We start from the raw sequence: 19,805 nt of genomic DNA, 5'->3' as shown, positions 1-19,805 counted from the left end.
CCAAATGGACTCTCGCTAGTCCACCTGGTGTTTGTTCTTTTAGACAGAAGCTTAGGTTAGCATCTCCAGGCTACTCAGTAAAAAGCACTGGCAAATTTCAGAAACATAGAATCTTAAAGTGTTAGAATGATTTGCCAGCTGAGGCTGAGTCAGGACTTAGTCATTTAGCATCACCTTAGAAAATCCATTAGAAAATAAATGGTAGGAAATAATTTAGATGAATGAAGTTGGAATTATCTGGCTGCTCACTTGATCTAAAACGCCTCTTACAAATTAAAAATATATACCCCATTAGCTTACCAGGTACAAGACTATGAACCCCTTTAGGTCAGCAGAAGATTTCTTAGATTCATCTTTGCAACCTTTCATTGTTGCATGAAGAATTAAGAAATATATTTATTGTACACCTACTGAATCATCTTGAAGATCTGAACAAGGCTTCACAAACAAGGTCATATCTGAGCTCGAGCTTCAAAAGTGCCTACAAGTTCACCAAGTAGGAGAGAGGCAAAGAAGTGAGCCAGGTGATGGGACCCCACTTGCAAAGGCATAGAGGATGGAAAGAAAGGAGCAAATCTGGCGTATGGGAGTGGTTCACGGTGGCTGCAGGTTAAGGTGACTGCAGAAGAGTGGCCGGCAATAAAGGTGGGCAGAGAGGAAGGAGCCAGATCAGGAAGAGCCTGTGACTGTGAACTTTCTGTATATTCTGTACACAAGTCTTTCATCCTGGAAGATGGAAAAAGAACAGGAGGAACCAAACCATCTGTCTGTATGTGGGGAACGTTGTCGTTGGTTTTTAACAGAATATGATTGACGATTACCTTGTGTTGGAAGAAGGTATAAAAATTATACCAAACATTGAATATATTTTTGTTTCAGATATCAGCAAAACATAAATGTTTGGTGATTAATATGATCTAATTATAAAAATGTCTTGATTCCTAATATTTGTTGAGTTGTGTCTCCTTAAGTGAGATAAGCATGTGAGATGATAATGATTAAATTTCCCATCCTCTTGAGTGGGTCCCAAGAATGAGAAAACCAGAGAGAAAAAGCCCTGCATCTGCTGGACCAGCCTGGGCGAACCAGCCCCGTGGGAAGGAAAGCCAGTTCCCACGGGCTCTGGGAACCGAGTGGGGAGCAGAGATGAAGAGTTGGGCTCGGCATCTGGCATTTAGAGGCACCTGTTGTGATGAATCGCTGGAACACAGATGCTTCTCCTCCTCTAACTACCTCTACCTCTGGAAGAGCCATGGAAATTGCCTCTGCAGCCAAGCGTACTCCTCCATCCTGAGATTACCACGTCCAACCTTGACCACCCCTGAGGGCAAAAACAGGAAACAGAGTGGATGGAAACCAAAGTTGGGTGTGCTGCCTCCTTCTTTAATTCCTCTATCTGAGAAACTCAATAAATATGTTTTTTCTTTGCTTTTCAAGTTCAAGAAATGAAAAGTACTCAATCTGATGGCAGCATGAGAGTAGACAGGGATGACTTTTCACCATTCAGCCCTGCCCAAACTCCGCCAGCTAATTCCAAGGAAGCATCCACATTGCTTGCCAACGAGTTTGGACATTGTTCTCCACGCAATAGGAAGCCACTGGAAGCTGTTAGTCAGGGGAGTTCTCTAATCAGATTGTGATTTAGAACGGCAGCCCCGGCAGAAGCAGGGATTGTAAAGAGAGAAGTCAGTCTGGGGCCCTGCGACAGTCTGATTGATGATAAGGCTCTGGCTCGCACGGACACTAAGACTGGAAAAAGTGGGGACGGTGGGACTAGAGATGGTGGCATGGTTTCAGGCTGACTGGCTGGAAGGCCACGTTGACCACCTCATAGTGAAGTCAGCTCCTCTCATCCTTTAATCTACAGTACTGGTGAAACGGGACTTGAAGCCAAGGAGTCAAGCCTTTTCAGGGTTTTGACGTATATTCCCGAAGTAAATCTCAGGAAAAATATATCAATTTACTCTTGCACAAAAAGCATGTGAGAGGCAGCACAGAAAAATTGTTCCTGATATGGAGCCAGCAAGCGTTCAAATCCTGGCTTTGCCACCTAGTAGCTATGTGATTTTGGATAAATTACATAACCTCTCTGTTCCTTTCTCCTCATCTCTTAAGTCAGGGGAATCAGAGAAGTACGAGGCTCAAATGAGTAGCTGTGACTAAAGGATTTAGAGCACTCGGTGCATGGCCTTGAGCTCAGTGCCTGGCGTGTGGTCACCATTTGATACATAGGACTGTCTATCTCTGTCTTACCAAGTATCAGAATTGAAGAAGTAGAAAGTCCACTTCTAAAGAAGGGGGACCTCTGCCTACTGTTCTTCCTGCATTCAACATTATATTGCTCAGATGGTTCAACAAAAGAAACTGTGAAAAAGCTGAGGAAAAACCACCTTTTTTCCCTGAGAAAGCTCAAAAGAGAAAGCTGGACATGAGTTCCCAGGCACAGGGGTTCTGAGGTTCAGCCTTCTGAAGACCACAGGGATTGCTTCTAAATAGAAAAGTAAAACAAGCAAGAGCAATTTTCTCCTTGCGTCTTCCCTTATTGCCTAATTTTCCTCCCGTACTATTTGCATAATGGATAAAAAGGCATCCATTATGCAAATCAACGACAGGGCTGTGAGGTTGCTGAAGCCACAAACCTGGCTCTAGAGGAAGAGAGGCTGCCACGAAGCCCTCCACCTCCTGCGGTCCAGCGGCCTGCTTCCCTGGCTTGGTTTCCAAACACAGAGGAAAACCAGGAAGACCATAGGGCATTCATTTCCACTTGGTTTAATATAAGAGGGGCACTGTGGATGCTTTCTATAAAATTAGCACAAAATACGGATATTCAGTATGGTGGTATATAAAATAAACTTTACAGTATACATTTTGTTTCAAATGAAAAAAACTAGCACTAGGTACAATTTTTACAATTTTAAGAGTATGCTTTGCTTTAAAAAGAATAAGATTCCCTTTGCAAAGTGGAAAAAGCCTCTGTTCTTCTGGCTTGAGAACTAACCTACAACAGGTGCCTAGAGCTGTCTCAAAGTGCATGCATACATACGACAGGAATAAAACATTGTTTAAGGTACCAAAATATTAGTGGATTTTCAAAATCTTCACGCTGCTAAACAGACCTAAATTTATCTCTACGAAGTATCACCAAAAGCTGACATATTACTTCTCTTGGAGTCGTAAATTCACTGAAACGTTAGAAGAGTGTTTATTTTTTCTTTCTACCAACGCCTTCAAAACAAATGTAACAAAAAAGAATTGTGAGCAAACTCTCTGGGTAAGTTGTTCTTATTTGAATGAATGAGTAGGACAAAAGTAAGAAACTAACTTCAAAATGTTTCCTCCAAACCCTGAGATATATAGTTTGGGGGGAAAAAGAAGGTGGCTGAAACAGAAAGTGACCTTTATTTCCAGTCTGGATGCCTTGATAACCCTTAGCTGTTTCCAAATGACTTTTTTCAGGGACTTTTTTTTTTTTAAGTGATCCTCATAGGCTACAGACGAACCTCATCACCTCCAGTCCAGCTCCTCCCCATGATACTTCAAGGGCACCCAATGCAGATTCACCTGCAATTCAAGAAAATACTGCAGCCACTTGCCTAACGTCAGCAGCTGCAAAGAGCTATGTAAAAAAATAATTTAGAGAAAAGACAAACCAGATTTTTTTTAAAGAAAGATACTAACGAGATAAGTCATGAAGTAGAAGCAACTCATAGTCCGCAAGATGATATATTTCAACCAGGTGGAAACATAGCACTAAAAATACACATACCTAATTTCAGAGCAGAAGGGGTTACTTCAATTTCCCCACCAATTGGTTTAAAAGCAGCCAACTGGGCAGCCACTTCCGTCTCAAAAGCGTCTGGGCTCTGCCGACCCGCAGGGTTTCCGCTGGGGCTCTCAGTCTTGTGGAGTGGTTCTTGTTCGTCAAACACAGCAACCAGCTACAAATAAACCCAACAACACTAATTAATTTGAAGGACACACATATCACACAGACACTGTATCTAGCCGACTGTGATCTTTGTTTTGTTTTAAAGAAAACGGCCTCTGAAAACTTCGAACTTTAATCTTCCTGTACCACAACTCTTAATTCAATATTATGTCTTAAAGCACCACGGCCAGGAAATAATTAATGGTTGGTTTGTTTGCTCCTGAAATAGAAAGCCAATTGGGGCTGCCTCTCTTGAAGGAATGAAATCCTGCCTCCTCTCCTCACTGCCTTTTCTAACACGCCTAAAAGGACTCCAGTATCTTTTTCTTTTAAGAGTGTTCCCCAAAATAAGAGTTGAATATGCAGAAGTTGAACAGTAGACTTACACGGTGGAAGAGGACACTCCAGGCCTGAGACTCCAGTCCAGCTAAAATCCATAATTACATCTGTCCTTTTAGATACAATCATAATAAACAGATAAATGTGTATGCTTACACACAATTTGTGTTTATCTTGTACACATAGATATCTCATTTTTACACATGCCTTTGTGTTCTTTTCCTTCATGACTGACTCTACGTTGACTGGTTTTGAGTCCAATGAATGACAAGTCCGATGAGACTAAACCCCAGCACTTTTAACATGATTATTCTCATTTTCATCTCAATTTTATTTCATATGAGACTTATACTTCTTGTCATTAATATAAAAAACATTTAATTGTCCATTTCCAAGTCATTTTTCAGAAAATAAGGGCAAAATATAACAACATATTCACGTAACTGTGCAAACACTGCTGTACAGTGAGGGTAGCCCCACTGACACCGCATTTTTGGCCAGCAGACGGCACCGCCAGAGAGGAGCTTCAACCGCTTCTCCTCTGGATGTGTAAGAGTCCGAACTGAGCGCAGCAGGCAGCGTAGGGATGCTGCTGCTCACCCAACAGAGTGCAGTGTGTGCAAACCTGAACACTGCCAGTAAATCTTCAGATGTTTTTCATTCATTAAATAAAACAAACCTATTTACGATTCAAACATTTATTCAGGAAAGGCACTCAAGGCCCCATTCACAGGGGAACCTTGTTAGCAATAGTATTAATAACACAAGTACAGGAGTAACCAATCAAAACATCATAAATTCCACGTTCAGTCTTTCAAAAGAAATGAATACAATTAGGGATATGCAAATTAGCTATTCAAAAATAATTTTCATAATTGACTACTCATTTCCAGTATGGAGACTTCTTTAATTGGAAAATCCAACAACCCTCTCACCACAGGAAAGAAATGCTACTCCCAAGGCATTATTTTTAATTCTTGAAATTGAGCATATACATTTTCTATTTTTAATTGGTAGCACTGATGAACTGATATGAGAGAAGACTTAAATGGATTAATAATGAAATATTATTCTAGTATAAAAATAATCAATAGAACTATATCTTTCTAATCATATGTCCAGAGTGAAGAGTTTAACACTTTAAATCCTAAAAAGGAAAATGAAATCAGTTTTTAAAATGTGGTAGAAGTGTTATTTTCATCATTTCTGTGATATAATTATAATTTCAATTTTGCATATTAGTGAATTCTGACACATATTAGTAACATTTATTTTAATGTAGCAATCAACTAGGAAAAGTGGCTTATTATACTGGTACTATGAACAGTTTTGTGCAAGTTAAGAGTAATACCTTACTTTTCCCTCTTGCTAAATCCTTAACTCTTAGCGTACCCTATGTGCTTTAAATATTGTGGAAAAGAGAGAAAAACTGAATACCAATCCGAAGTATAATACAAAAGCTTAAAATCGATAACTCATAAATCATTATCTACAGCTGTTATGTAACCTTTTCGTAAGCTACTTTACTGTTTTCCATACTATTACAGCCGCACAGTTTATGGCATATATAACAACAATGTTATACCTATTTATCAAATGGGAGAACAGAGTAGTTCAGAGATTTTGTTTCCCAAAGTGACAGACTAAACAGTAATTGGAACTAGAATCTAGTCCTTTTAATTTCCAAGCCAGGGTTCCAGACCACACTGTAACTGTTTTCCAAAAAGAAAACTGTCAAAGGAGAGGCTACATTGTGGAATATCCGTAGTTTGTCCATGAGGACATTATGCCTTAGAGAATGTGACCTTGACTTTTTAGAGATAAAGCAATACATGGCTCTTCTCAAAGATGATGACAGCAAGACCTGGAGGCACCCCAAATCTCATAATCTCTTTGATTAATTGTTTCATCTGTCTCCCTATCCCACGGTTGACAGCAATTATCTCCACAGAGCCTATGCTGGATGAATGGATGAAATAAAGTCTCTACTCCTGGGAAGAAGAGGATCCGTTCCTGAATCTGTGGTGCCCAAAGTCACTGGTGCGGTAGGTAGGTGCTGGCTGCTGAGAGAGCGCTCCATCCAGTCTTCATCTCAACATCTACAACACACACAGACTTACACTTGCTTCAATGTTGATAATTAATTTAAACCACATGTTGTAGGTGCTTGTTAGCTAGATTACTTGATTCATTAGAACATCTACATTCCTGGGTTACCGAGTTCCCGGCAGACAGTGTTACAGAGATACATTAATTAATAGATACTCCTGTTCTCGTCCCTCAACAGAAGGCATGCTGATTTCCACAGTGTCCAGGGCATGAAAACAGCCTCTCCTCCCTGCCTTTACCCCCATTCCAAACTCCCTTCCCCACAGACATGAGGTGGACATGACGGAGGAATGCTATTAAACGTTTTTTTGTGAGAGCCTCCATCCAGCCTCAGCTCCTGTGGCACATGGAAGGTTCCTCACTGACCGTGGAGACTGCAGTGACCTGAACTCCAAATGACATGCAACAGGCAGTGCTCAACTTGGGCGCCCCCCTCCTCGGCTGCCCTGTCCCTCTCCTGGTGCCCCTTCTGTCTTCCTTCTGTGATGCCAGGATTCTCATGTCACCCACAGCAGCACTGACATTGCCCAAAGACCGCAGGATCCAAAATGATCTGCTCCCCTCCAAAGAGAAATTTGAAAGAGCTGTCCCCTAAGCAGCTTCCATTCTCTGTCCTCCCACCCTTCCCTGAGGCCGCTCCAGTCAGCTTGCCCCCTTTTGCTCCACCGAAACCTCTCTCAACAAGTCAGCAGCAATCACCAGACTGCTGATCCAAAGTCACTTCTCTGGCCCAATTTTAGGACACGGTTGATGGGCGCCTCCTCCTTCAATGACTCCCCGCGCTTGCCTTCCCGGGCACCGCACGCTCGTGGTTTATCCCTCACTCTCTGGGCCCTCTGGTAAGCCTCCTTTTGCTTCTTCCTCATCTCCAAAAATGTCAAAGAGAATATGTCTACATTTATCTGGTGATCTCAATTGTCTTGTGGCATAGATATAAGTATATGCCAATAAATTCCAAACTTGAATCTCTCACCCAGAGCTTCTTCCTGAACTCTAGGCTCATATGGCCAACTGCCGAACCTAACATGTCAAAACTGAAAAGCTGATCTTCCAAAGTTCTTTCCAAAGTTGTGTGTGTGTGTGTGTGTGTGCATGTGTGTGTGTGAAGGAAACAGGGACTTGGCTGGTGTGTTCATTACAGAACCCGGGGAGTGAGGGAGCAGAGACGCAGCTGGCCCTGGAGCAGAGGCGCTTTCCCTTTAACTTGATGCCACTTTGTAATTTAGACTCACTTTTACTAGGAAAAAGAAAATCTCTTTCTAGCATTACAACAATTACACCAGCCTCTCGGGTTATATTTATAATATCATGCTATACTATATTGTGAGGTAATACTATAATGTTTGCCATAAAATGATATAAAACTATATTGTAATACTCTACTAGTGTATGAAAGCCTTGACTCACATGTAAATGTCACAGATACATTCTCCAATCTGTCACGCTTTTTTTCAAAGATAATCATAAACACATTTATAATACATATTTTCAAGTCATTCTGGTCTTTAAGCGCCCTGACAACATTCTTTCCTGGTTTTGTAAATTTTTCTGGTTGTCCTTGATTATATCTCACTCCTACTTTTTTGTAATTCCTTTTTTAAAATTTTTATTCAATTTATTTAAACTAAAAAAAGTTCACCCAAACTCCCACCTCCCACCCCCCGCCTCTTGCAATGACCAATCTGTTCTCTGTATCTATGAGCTTGGTTTTTCTGTTTTTTAGATTTCACATATAAATGAGATCATATGGCATTTGTCTTTCTCTTATTTCACTTAGCATAATACTCTCTAGGTCCATCCATGTTATCACAAATGGCAAGATTTCATTTTTCATGGCACATTTCTTATCCATTCTTCCATCAATGGATACTTAGGTTGTTCCCATATCTTGACTACTGTAAATAATGCTGCAATGAACATGGGGGTGCATATATCTTTTCAAATTAGTGTTTTTGTTTTCTTTGGATAAATACTCAGAATTGGAATTGCTATATATAGTATTTCTATTTTTAAGTTTTTGAGGAACCTCCCTATTATTTTCCATAGAGGCTGCACCAATTTACATTCCCATCAACAGTGCACATGGGTTCCTTTTTCTCTGCCATCTTCACCAACACTTGTTATTTCTTGTCTTTTTGATAATAGACATTCTAATACGTGTGAGGTGATATCTCATTGTGGCTTTGATTTGCATTTCTCTGATGACTAATGATGCTGAGCATCTTTTCAAGTACCTGTTGGCCATCTGTATGTCTTCTCTGGAAAAATGTCTATTCAGATCTTCTGCCCATTTTTAAATCAGTTTGTTTGGGTTTTTTTGCTATTGAGTTGTATGAGGTTTTTGTATATTTTGGATATAAGACCCTCATCAGATATATGATTTGCAAATATTTCCTCCCATTCAGTAGGTTGCCTTTTCATTTTGTTGATGGTTTCCTTTGCTGTGCAGAAGCTGTTTAGTGTGATGTAGTCCTACCTGTTTATTTTTGCTTTTGTTGCTTTTGCTTTTGGTGTCAGATTCAAAAAATCATCACCAAGACCTGTCAAGGAGCTTATAGCCTATGTTTTCTTCTAGGAATTTAATGGTTTCAGGTCTTATGTTCAGGTCTTTGAGTTTATTTTTGTACATGGCATACAATGGTGGTCTAGTTTCATTCTTTTGCATGTGGCTATCCAGTTTTCCCAACATCATCCTATCAAAGAGACTCTCTTTTCCCCACTGTATATTCTTGGCTCCTTTATCATAAATTAATTGATCATATATGCATGAGTTTATTTCTAGGCTCTCCATTCTGTTTCACTGATCTCTGTATCTGTTTTTATGCCAATATCATACTGTTTTAATTACTATAGCTTTGTAATATAGTTTCAAATCAGGGAGCATGATGCCTCCAGCTTTGTTCTCCTTTCTTAAGATTGCTTTGGCTACTTGAGGTCTTTTGTAGTTTTGTTCTATTTCTCTGAAAAATACTATTGGAATTTTGATAGGGATTGCATTGAATCTATATACTGCTTTGGGCAGTATGGACATTTTAACAATATTAGTTCTTCCAATCCATGAGCACAAAATACCTTTCCATTTATTTGTGTCTTCTTCCATTTCTTTCTTAATGTCTCGTAGTTTTCAATATACAGTCTCTCATCTCCTTGGTTAAATTTATTCCTAGGTATTTTATTCTTTTTGATGCATTTGTAAATGGGATTGTTTTCTTAATTTCTCCTTCTGATACAGTCATGCATCACTTAACAACAGGGATATGTTCTGAGAAATGTATTGTTAGGTGATTTCCATGTTGTGTGATCATCTTAGAGCGTACTTACACAAACTTAGATGGCAGAGCCTACTACATACCTAGGCTATATGGTACTAATCTTATGGGACCACCATTGAATATGCGATCCATCAACGTTTTTATGCAGTGCATGACTGCAGTTCATTATTAATGTAAAGAAACACAACAGATTGTTGTGTATTGATTTTGTATCCTGCAACTTTACTGAATTTATTACTTATAATAGTTTTGTGATGGAGTCTTTAGGGTCTTCTCTACATAATATTATGTCATTTGCAAACCGTGACAGTTTTACTTCTTCCTTTTCGATCTGGATGCCTTTTATTTTTCTTGTTGAATACTGTGTTGAATACAAGTGGCAAGAGTGAGCATCCTTGTCTTGTCCCTTATCTTAAAGGAAAAGCTTTCAGCTTCTCATCAGAGTATGATGTTAGCTGTGGGCTCATCATATAAGGCCTTTATTATGTTGAGGTACATTCCCCCTCTATACCTGCTTTGTTGAGAGTTTTCTCATAAATTGATGTTGAATTTTGTCAAATGCTTTTTCTGCATCTAGTGAGATGATCATATGATTTTTCTTTTTTTTTTTTTGTGAGGAGATCAGCCCTGAGCTAACATCTGCCAATCCTCCTCTTTTTACTCAGAAAGACTGGCTCTGGGCTAACATCCATGCCCATCTTCCTCCACTTTATATGGGATGCCACCACAGCATGGCTTGACAAGCAGTGCATCGGTGCACGCCCGGGATCCGAACCAGCGAACCTCGGGCCGCCACAGTGGAGCGCGCGTACTTAACTGCTTGCGCCACCGGGCCGGCCTGTATGATGATCATATGATTTTTACCCTTCATTTTGTTAACGTGGTGTATCACATTGATTGATTTGCCGATGTTGACCCATCCTTGCATCCCTGGAATAAATCTCGCTGATCACAGTGTTTGATCCTTTTAAAGTATTGTTGAATTCAGTTTGCTAATCTTGTGTTTAGTGTTTTTACATCTATCTTCATCAGGGATATTGGCCTGTAATTTTGTTTTTTTTTCATGGCTCCATAGTCTTTTAACCTCCCAATTAATGGCAATCCATCCTTCCAGTTGCTCAGGACAAAAACCTTGTATTAATCTTTGATCCCTCTTTCTCTCCATCTTTCCCTCCCCTCCTCTGTCTCTCATACACCCTCACATCCAATTTGTCAACAAATCTCAAAATATATCCAGAGTTTGACCACTTTTCACCATGTCCACTGTCACCATTTTGGACCCACCCATCACCACTTCTCACCACGGCCACTGTCACCATTTTGGACCCATCCATCATAGTCCCTCCCATGGATTACTGCAACAGCTTCCTGACTAGTCTTCTTGCTTCCATCCGTGCTCCTTTTCAATCCATTTTCAACATGGCACCCAGAGTGATCTTGCTAAAACGTAAGGCGGATCCTGTCTCTCCTCTGATCAGAACCCTGTAATACCTTCCCATCTCACTCAGACTAAAGCCCCAGTCTTTGCAACGGCTTACACGGTAATGGGCTCCCAGTTACGCTTCTGACCTCACGTTCCGACTATTCCCTCCTTGTTCTCAGGATTCTAGCCACCTATGCTATCTTCTTTGCCTCTATCTCAGTGTCTTTGCATCTGCTGTTCTCTTGGCCTGAAACAATCTTCCACCAGATACCCACGTGGCTTATTCCTCTATCCTTCAGATCTTTACTTGAATGCCAGGCTTTCACTCGCCACGCTATCCAAATTGCAACATCCTCGCTATTTCCTATACTCCCTTCCTTTATTTCTTTTCATAGCATTTATTGCCCTCTCAATGCTCTATTTGTGTCTTATTTATCGCCTGTTTCCCCACTATACTAGAATGTAAGAAGACAGTGATTTTTGTCTGTTTTATTGTTTGCTGTATCCCCATCACCTAGAACAGTGACTATGCCGTGACAGGCACCCAACATACATTTGCTGGAATAAAATGAGTGAAATGAGGTAAAAGCTCAAACTTAACATAGCAGCAATACAAAAAGATACCTAGATTTTTTCACATGCTTTTAGAACATTCAAACTCAATTTTTTTAAAATGAGTAAAAACAACCAATATATACCCGTAAGATAGTCAGAGTGTCATCATCATTATTTTTGTTGGTTTTGGTTTGGTTATTATGGGGGAGAAATTCCTCATTGTCTATTCAACACTGGAGGAAACTGCTTCTGCCACATCATGCTCTTAAAATGGAGACTATGTGTGTTCTCTGTCCTTTTCAGGTTCATTTGGGAAAGGGAGAGCCTGCTTATTTGGTCCCTGCAGGAGTGGACATGTGAGCTGGGGTGGACGCGGATGGAGAGGTGGGCAGGGTTAGCAGTTGGGCCCCTGGCACACCCTTGCCTGCTTTTCTTCCAGTCTTCCACTTCAGTGTATCTGGTGTGAAGCTTCGAGATGTGTCCCCAAAGTAGCTTAAAAACAAATGTGAATAAACCTCCAGAGGAGTGGAGGCATAGCCTGAATTGGTATGCCACAAGCTGAAATCTGAAGTGCTCAGCTTTATTTTATAAATTCACGTAAATTTTACATTTTACCCTCTTCCAGCTTTCTCTGCTTGTTTTAATATGAAGAGATTTTCTGTTTAATTTCCAGTAAAATTAAGGCACCAGGAAGATGTACAATGTTACATGGTCTGTGTCTCCGTTTGAGAGGTCAAGGTGCAGTGTGTTTCTCAGGAGCATACCTACCTTATAAATAGGACTTAGGAAAATATATACATTAATGTGTATGTACAAATTATTTTTGATAACTAGGTCTAAATTGCCAATGCTGACAGTGGTCCCAATTCACAGATTAGGCACCAGTTTTGCTAACTACAAGTATCTCCGGAAAACCTTCTCCCTGGCGGGCATCTGGAAGAAACATGAGAAACCAGGATTTGCCTAGAAAAAAATACAATCCATAAACCTTATTTTAGAGAATATTTCAATCTTTTCCTCAAATTTACCTTGTAAAAGGTCAAGATAATGGAAAAGTCAACAATAACAAAAAAATCCTCAAAGATCAAAAACAAATAAAAGAGCTTTGGATAATTTACAACATCCACAACCCTGAATATCAGACTTGATCAAAAGAGCCGTGTGCTCTGCAATTTCACACCATCAATATCGCCTCATGGACTCAGATCTTTCTTTATACTCAGACAGTAAGACTGTTGGGATCAATATCACTAGTATTTGTGCATGTATGTGTGTGTTGGGGTACGTGGGTAGGGGTAGAATATTAGCTTCCTTGATAATATCCCTAAACGCCTGAGTGCTCAGCACAGAGCCTGGGACACACTAGGAGGTGAAACGTTAATTCCTCTTCCCACCATAGCTAACGTTCCCTGGCTTCCAGACTAGTCCCACTTGACTTGTTTATCCCTATTCTGCTTTTACTTTGCTGCTTCTCTTTAATCTCTTCATCACAGGATTGACAGAGGAACAGAGAAAGTACCAACATCAAACACATCAAATAGGTCATTTTTGTTTTTCTTTTTTTTCTTGCTCTTCATCACATAACAATACACAAGCCTTAGACATGCAGTACTGTTCTTATACCCAGCAAGACATGGTTTGTGCTGTTTTATTTATTCCCTAACTCGGAGCAATATACCAATGCCTTTACTTTCTACACTGACAAGTAAATATTTTAATAAGAAATGTCATGAAGTGCATTTATTGCAGTCTCTCAATATTCATGATATGGTTTACTGTTATCAATCCATAGCATTTTGTCACTTTTATGCGCGAGTTTTTATAATCTGATGCTGTTGTCTTTAGCCTACATAGAGAATAAAAAAGATGATCCAAATGCTCATAGAACACAATAAACTGTATTTATAAAAGTATTTTTTGTATCAGTAATTACACTTAGAAATATGTGGCTCTATTTTAATTACACGTCAAGTGAACTAATGTATTACTAAGAAAGGCTTATTTGCTGTATTGAGTTCTCTGGGTTAAACTGTTGAATTTAACAACATATTGCTATTTTTTACTATTTCATACTTATTCCATGTTACCAACTATCAAGTAAAAACCAAAAGATAAACAACAGTATCCTACAAAATAAAATTGGAATCATTTGTCTCAAATCTTAATAAACACAATTAAATCTAAGTAAGACTGTGAAATTACAACAATTTCACAAGTAGAGGAAAACACATTATCACCTTTGGGAAGAGAGTGAAACATTGCAGAATTTCATTTAAATGTATCCATCTGCTTGTAACTAAGTAACAATTGGATACGGGAGCTAGTTTTATGCCACTTTAAACAAAGGTTTGAAAATAGGTTCTCTTCCTTCATAGGATTTTGACAGCTAGCTAAAACCACTTAATTCAGATTTTAAAAATTAGCAGCTCACATTAGCATCTTCATCAGGTGCTAGATATCCGCAGAGCAAATATGCAGCAGTTCTGATTCTCAGAAAGTTCAATCAACATTCAGTAAGTGAGATAAAACCAATTTTCATTTCCTTTCCAAACTGAAAATCCATAATAGGGACCTTTACAAACTTTACAGCTTTAAGCTTCATTCTGAAAAAAATAGCATGATTTATTCAACTGTACTAAGAACCTTATTTTTTATTTATTTTTTTTGTGTGTGAGGAAGATCAGCCCTGAGCTAACATCCGATGCCAATCCTCCTCTTTTTTTGCTGAGGAAGATTGGACCTGAGCTAACATCCGTGCCCATCCTCCTCTACTTTATATGGGATGCCCTCACAGCATGGATTGACAAGCGGTGCGTCGGTGCACGCCCGGGATCCAAACCCACGAACCCAGGCCGCCAAAGTGGAGCGCGCGCACTTAACCGCTTGTGCCACCGGGCCGTCCCCTAAGAACTTTATCCTTATCACATTTTAAAGAAGCAGCTGCCTAAATTGCCCCATAATAACAAAGAATATGCCTATTAAAAAACCACCCATATTTCAGCTAAAAATACATTTACCTCCTTTAATTATGTAATAAGTTATTAAGAAGCCAGGTACACATGAAACACATTTTATACTGAATAATATTTTTCTTCTGATTGACTTGAATTAAAATTTCAAAGATGATGTGTTACTACTTGACAAGTTTGAGAGAATCTTGAGTTTGTTTTTGCTGCATTTTTTACTCTCCTTAGTAATAAGAGCTCACCATTTAAGAAATAACAAGCACAACTCATATCTAATATACACAGGGGAAGCCGGAGGAGCCCCTTCCTTCACCATCCACAGCAGTGGTCGAGGAAAGGGCCCCATGGAGGTCAGGCGGCAGCCACCAAGCCCTGAGCCTAGGGGATCCTGGGGGCAGCTATAGGAAAAGCAAACAGGTACAGACGCCGGGATAAGTTTCAAGCATCGTCAGGATAACACAAATGTTAGAAATTTTAAAAGCTTGATATACCTGCCTCATCAGTAATAATATTTCCACTGCCCCTGAATTACACATATTAAAAATAACAGATACACAACAAAGTGGAAGATACTTGCATTAAATTGCCTAGGAAATTCTCAAAGACGATTCCAACCTACTGGGCAGCTCTGCCTGCCAATTATCTAGTATATCACTAGATGGTTCCTCATATTTATCCTATCAAGGGCTTTGAAGGTCTTGGGAGCATGTACATTATTGGAAATGAAGATACAATACAAGTTGGGCAGTTTTAAAATGCACGAACATACACACACACAAATGGCTTTTACAAGTTATTCTTATCTAAATCATACACATCTAACCAGCATTTTTGAAAGAATATTCTATTTGAAGCAAGTATCTCCAATGCTAGAAAACACAAAATAGCATATGGGAAAATATTTTGTAAATTATAAAGCCTACATACACTTACAATGCTACAACATTCACAGTGAATGTTATTTCACTGGCTCAGATTTAGTTTTCCCACTTGTCTACAATTTCTATTCTCTAACCAAACCAAAGCTGTGACTGTCTCAGAAACATCCCCTTTAGTGATCTCTTAGCCAAGGCCCAGCTTGATGGTGGCATACCTCTTCTTATCCAAGGAGCCAACTTTTTTTTTTTTTTTAAGCTTGGTTATTTTTTTATTTTGTTTTGTTTTGTTTTTGTTGTTGCTGTTTTTTTTTTTTGTTTTTTCAGCCAAGAAGAGGTATGCCACCAGGTCCTGCAAGACAACAGCTTACTGGACTCGAAGGCTGATTCCTCCCTTTGGAGATTATGCCCTTACAATGAACGTTGCACTGCCTCTGGCCAGGTCCTCACATATCCACTCCTGCAAGGGCCTCAATTCGCTTTTGGGTTCCAGGCAAGCCCCCTGACACTTATCCACACTATTGCCAAAGTGATCTTTCCATCACATAGATCTAGCATGGCCTTACTCCAGCTTAAAATTCTTCATTTTATGTTCTCATGGCTTTCAAAATGAAGTTCAAGTCTCCCATACGAGGCACTCCACCAGGCTTTGCGGTGTTTCTAAAATACCATGTCCATGTCTCTGTCATCACTGGTCACACGGCACGAAGAGCCTTGATGTGCTTGCCCGTATCTATAAGTAAACTGTAAGCTACTTGAAACCACGGGTTACATCATTAAAAATATACATTTAACAAACACTATTATATAGCCCTCACTATGCGCTAGGCACTGTTCAAAATGCTTACATATATCATTTTATTTCATACTCATAAGAAACCCTATGAGAAAAGCACTATTTATCCCCATTAGATGAGAGAACTGATGTCCAATTGACTTGATATTCCAAGCTTCTAACATGGCTCTTGGCAGATAGAAGGGGGCCAGGTAAATGAATGCTTTAATTTCTCTGCTATATCCAAAGGAGAGAGCAAAGCCTCTGTTATATGGATGACTACAATTTCACACGGACACTATCTCCCTGTGTCCTGATTTTCCATCCAATTAGGAATAAACATAACCTCCATTAACATGTATGGTCCTATACAGGGCAACACAGCTTCTGTCAATCCTTGAGGTTCAACGCAAATTTGTACTTTACAATTTCTCCATTTAAAATCTACTTACTATACTATGATCCCAAGCCTGTTTGCTGGTGGACTACATTTATGTATTTGATTTTCTTCCAGAGGTAATCTTTTGAAATTATAAAACTAATTTGTGCATTAAGACGCCTAGTTTTGAAACAAACACCACTGCACAGTGTTCTCCATCACACCTGACTGTCAGAAGAACCTGCTTATGTGTACTAATGACTGCGATCCAGGGTGTATTGCTTAATTTTGTGGATTAATGAGTAAGCAATCAAATGTGATTTTAAGTCATGAATATAACAAACATACTATTCATTTATTTTGACAAGTATTTTAATGTATGAGACTTGGTTACAAATAGAGCAGTCTATTTCATAAAAGAAAAAAAGAAACCATCCTGCTTTTCAGACAACTCAACAGCTCCCAGATAATAAACCCTCGCGGAGAATGATGACAAAGCCACCACCTTCTAGAGACAGATAAAGAATTGATAGGCTGATAGTAAAAACAATGAGATCTTACTGTATCATTAAAATTTTCAGAGACCGTCTTTTGCACGCATTTGAGCTGTATGCAATATCATTAGGGGTTGTCAAACACACAGAACATTCTAACCAAAATAGGTCAGTGTTGGCCTCAGGCAGGTATCCCCTAGCCAGTCACCCTGCTAGCCTAAAACACATTTCAGCAGCTTCTTGTGCCCCTCAGGTGGCCCCTTATTCCAGGCCCGAGATCTCCAAGGCCAGGTAAAGCGGTGAGTGGACTACAAATGAGGAAGGCCACAACTCCCTGAAAATTAGCTGGTGATTAATTGGTACTACATTCATCAGACTGCTTAGGGAACAGACTCTTGAGTACAGACACATTTAGCAAATTGGCCTGAGCACTGGCTGACTGACCTCCTGACAGCTCCAGCGATGTTCTACCTTCTCGGGCACCTCATGACAGCTGAGCAACTGGTGGAGACGACGGAAAGGTCAGCGTGCAGCCTCACTGAGGGATGAGGAAGCACTTCTCTTAAACATTCCATTTAGACTCAGATCTTCCTTGTCATGGGTGACAAGGCCTCAAAGCCGATATTTCATAAAAATTAACACTGCAGTTGCAGGTGGGCTTAGCTGCTGAACTCCTTCCGTCCGCGTGGTTGAGCTCACCTCTTCCTTTAGCCTCCAATTGCTCCACGCCTCCTCAACTAGTGATCATGCGGCTAACCCTGCCGGGATGGCGGCTGACTTTGGGAGCATCTAAAGGTCAAGATTTGTAATTATGATTGCGGGTGTATTAAGCTCACATATAATGATGCCTCGCTAACTGGGGCCTGAGGACGAGAAGCCTGGGGTCCTTGCTCCTTGCTCACAGTCACAAGAGGTGTGCTACCTCTTTCAGGGGGCGAAGCATTTCAGGTCTGGTCTCTCAGTGTAGACAGATGGTCTTTAAGGCCTTCTTACAGCACCCGGAACATACTCTGTAGGCATAAAAACTATGACTGATTTCTAAATCAAACATTGAAACACATTGAGCATGCTTACGGCAAAAAAAGGGAAGACAAGTGTTGAAATGAGGACTGGACTCGAAAATCCAGGTTGCTATGACCATCAGCAATATTGGGTTTCGAAAGCCAGTCTTCACACTAATACGCCCAAACCCAAGGGCTGCTTTTGCAGTTTGCCAGTTTAGGCATTTATGTTTTCCAGGCAAAGAGTAGAGTGTGGGGGCAAGAAGATGTGCCCATCCCAAGCCTCCTCAGTTCCCTCCAGCAAACTGCCTGTAGGTGGTGTGTGTGTGTGTGTGTGTGTGTGGGTGGGTGTGTGTGTTAGAGAGAGGGAGGGAGAACAAAGCCTCAAAAGGTTGTCATTATGGAGACTTCTGAAAGCACACATAGTAAAGAAGACATACAGGGTCACCTCAACCCAGACAACTACGATGACAACATTGGTGCTGTTGTCCATAGTTCTTTCCTATGTATTTACATGTTATCTTAACATGACTTGATCCATACTACACTACACACAATTTTGTTTTCTGATGCTTTTGCTTAGGATTTTCTTATGAGCAATTTTCTCTAATTTTAATCTGCAAAAAAATGAAGAAAATTCATGACTGAATAATATCTCACAACAGATTTAGCCATATCATAAATAATTTAGCCATTCTCCCATCTGGACACATGAAAATACAGGTTATCTTTGCATAGTATAATTTTTTTCAATCATTGCTAATTTTGCAGACAAAATTATATCCTCCTGATTAAAGGTCAATTATTTGATTACTAGTGATAGTGAAAATCATTTTTAGCCATTTTTTTTCTCCAGTGGATTGTCTGTTCATACCCTTTGTTCTGCTTTCCCATTCTGCTTTTATGTTTCTCATCAACATGTACAAACTCTTCTTATTGTAAGTATATCAAGTTTGTCTTGTTTTATCTTTGCAATATTTTTTTGCCAGTTTACCTTTCAATTTTGTTAATGATGCAAAATTTTCCATTACATGGTATTGCATTCACTTAAAACCCTCTATTAAATCTTCAAAGGTCCCTTGTAAGTAGGTTCTCACCTGGAACCAGTAATACTTCATAATGGGCAAGGAGTAAAGCAATATTGGTTTCATTTATTTTACTACTTTGATAGTCCCATAAGAGAGAGCAGGTGGGAAATGTTTTGATTGATGGGCCTTTGGTTTTTAAATCATTCATGCATATTCTAAACAAATACAGATGGATAAGAGCTATTACAATAAAGAAATCACAAACAAAATTCTAGTATTTCAATGATTTTATAATCCAAGTGTCTGTCATTATTTTCTGCAAATTCTATATGTTGAAATTTCACATATGCAATTCATTATTAAAATGGAAAAAATATATTCACAATTTGTTAAAAAAATCTTTTATGTGCTTGAAGACTCTAAGAACTCATTACTTATTTTTTTATCCACCAGACAAGAGAAACTTTTTATGTTATCATTTCTCCTACATCCCCTACCACCCAGTCATCAATCACATCTGTTGCTTTCCTGTAAACGGCCTCCCTGTCCCTCAAATTGCCAAAGATTAGAAACTCTGGGAAGGACCTGACTCTTGACAGTGATGGGTAAAGACAGTGTTTGTGTCCTTCATTCCCACTCCCATCTTCTTTTCATTGTTTAT

General features: G+C 39.6%; 1 protein-coding gene across 1 annotated transcript in view; it reads right to left on the bottom strand.

The window, feature by feature from the left end:
- The window catches only part of PARD3B (par-3 family cell polarity regulator beta), a 931,426-nt gene that overhangs the window by 560,683 nt on the left and 350,938 nt on the right, over positions 1–19,805 (bottom strand). The window contains exon 3 of the mRNA XM_058549666.1: positions 3,767–3,938. Coding sequence (XP_058405649.1) covers positions 3,767–3,938 — 172 coding nt within the window. The remainder of the gene's footprint in view (positions 1–3,766; positions 3,939–19,805) is intronic.

Source organism: Diceros bicornis, chromosome 10, assembly GCF_020826845.1.
Source record: "Diceros bicornis minor isolate mBicDic1 chromosome 10, mDicBic1.mat.cur, whole genome shotgun sequence".
NCBI lineage: Eukaryota > Metazoa > Chordata > Mammalia > Perissodactyla > Rhinocerotidae > Diceros > Diceros bicornis.
The sequence above is the reverse complement of the archived record's forward strand: the minus strand, read 5'-3'. Positions and strand labels throughout refer to the sequence as shown.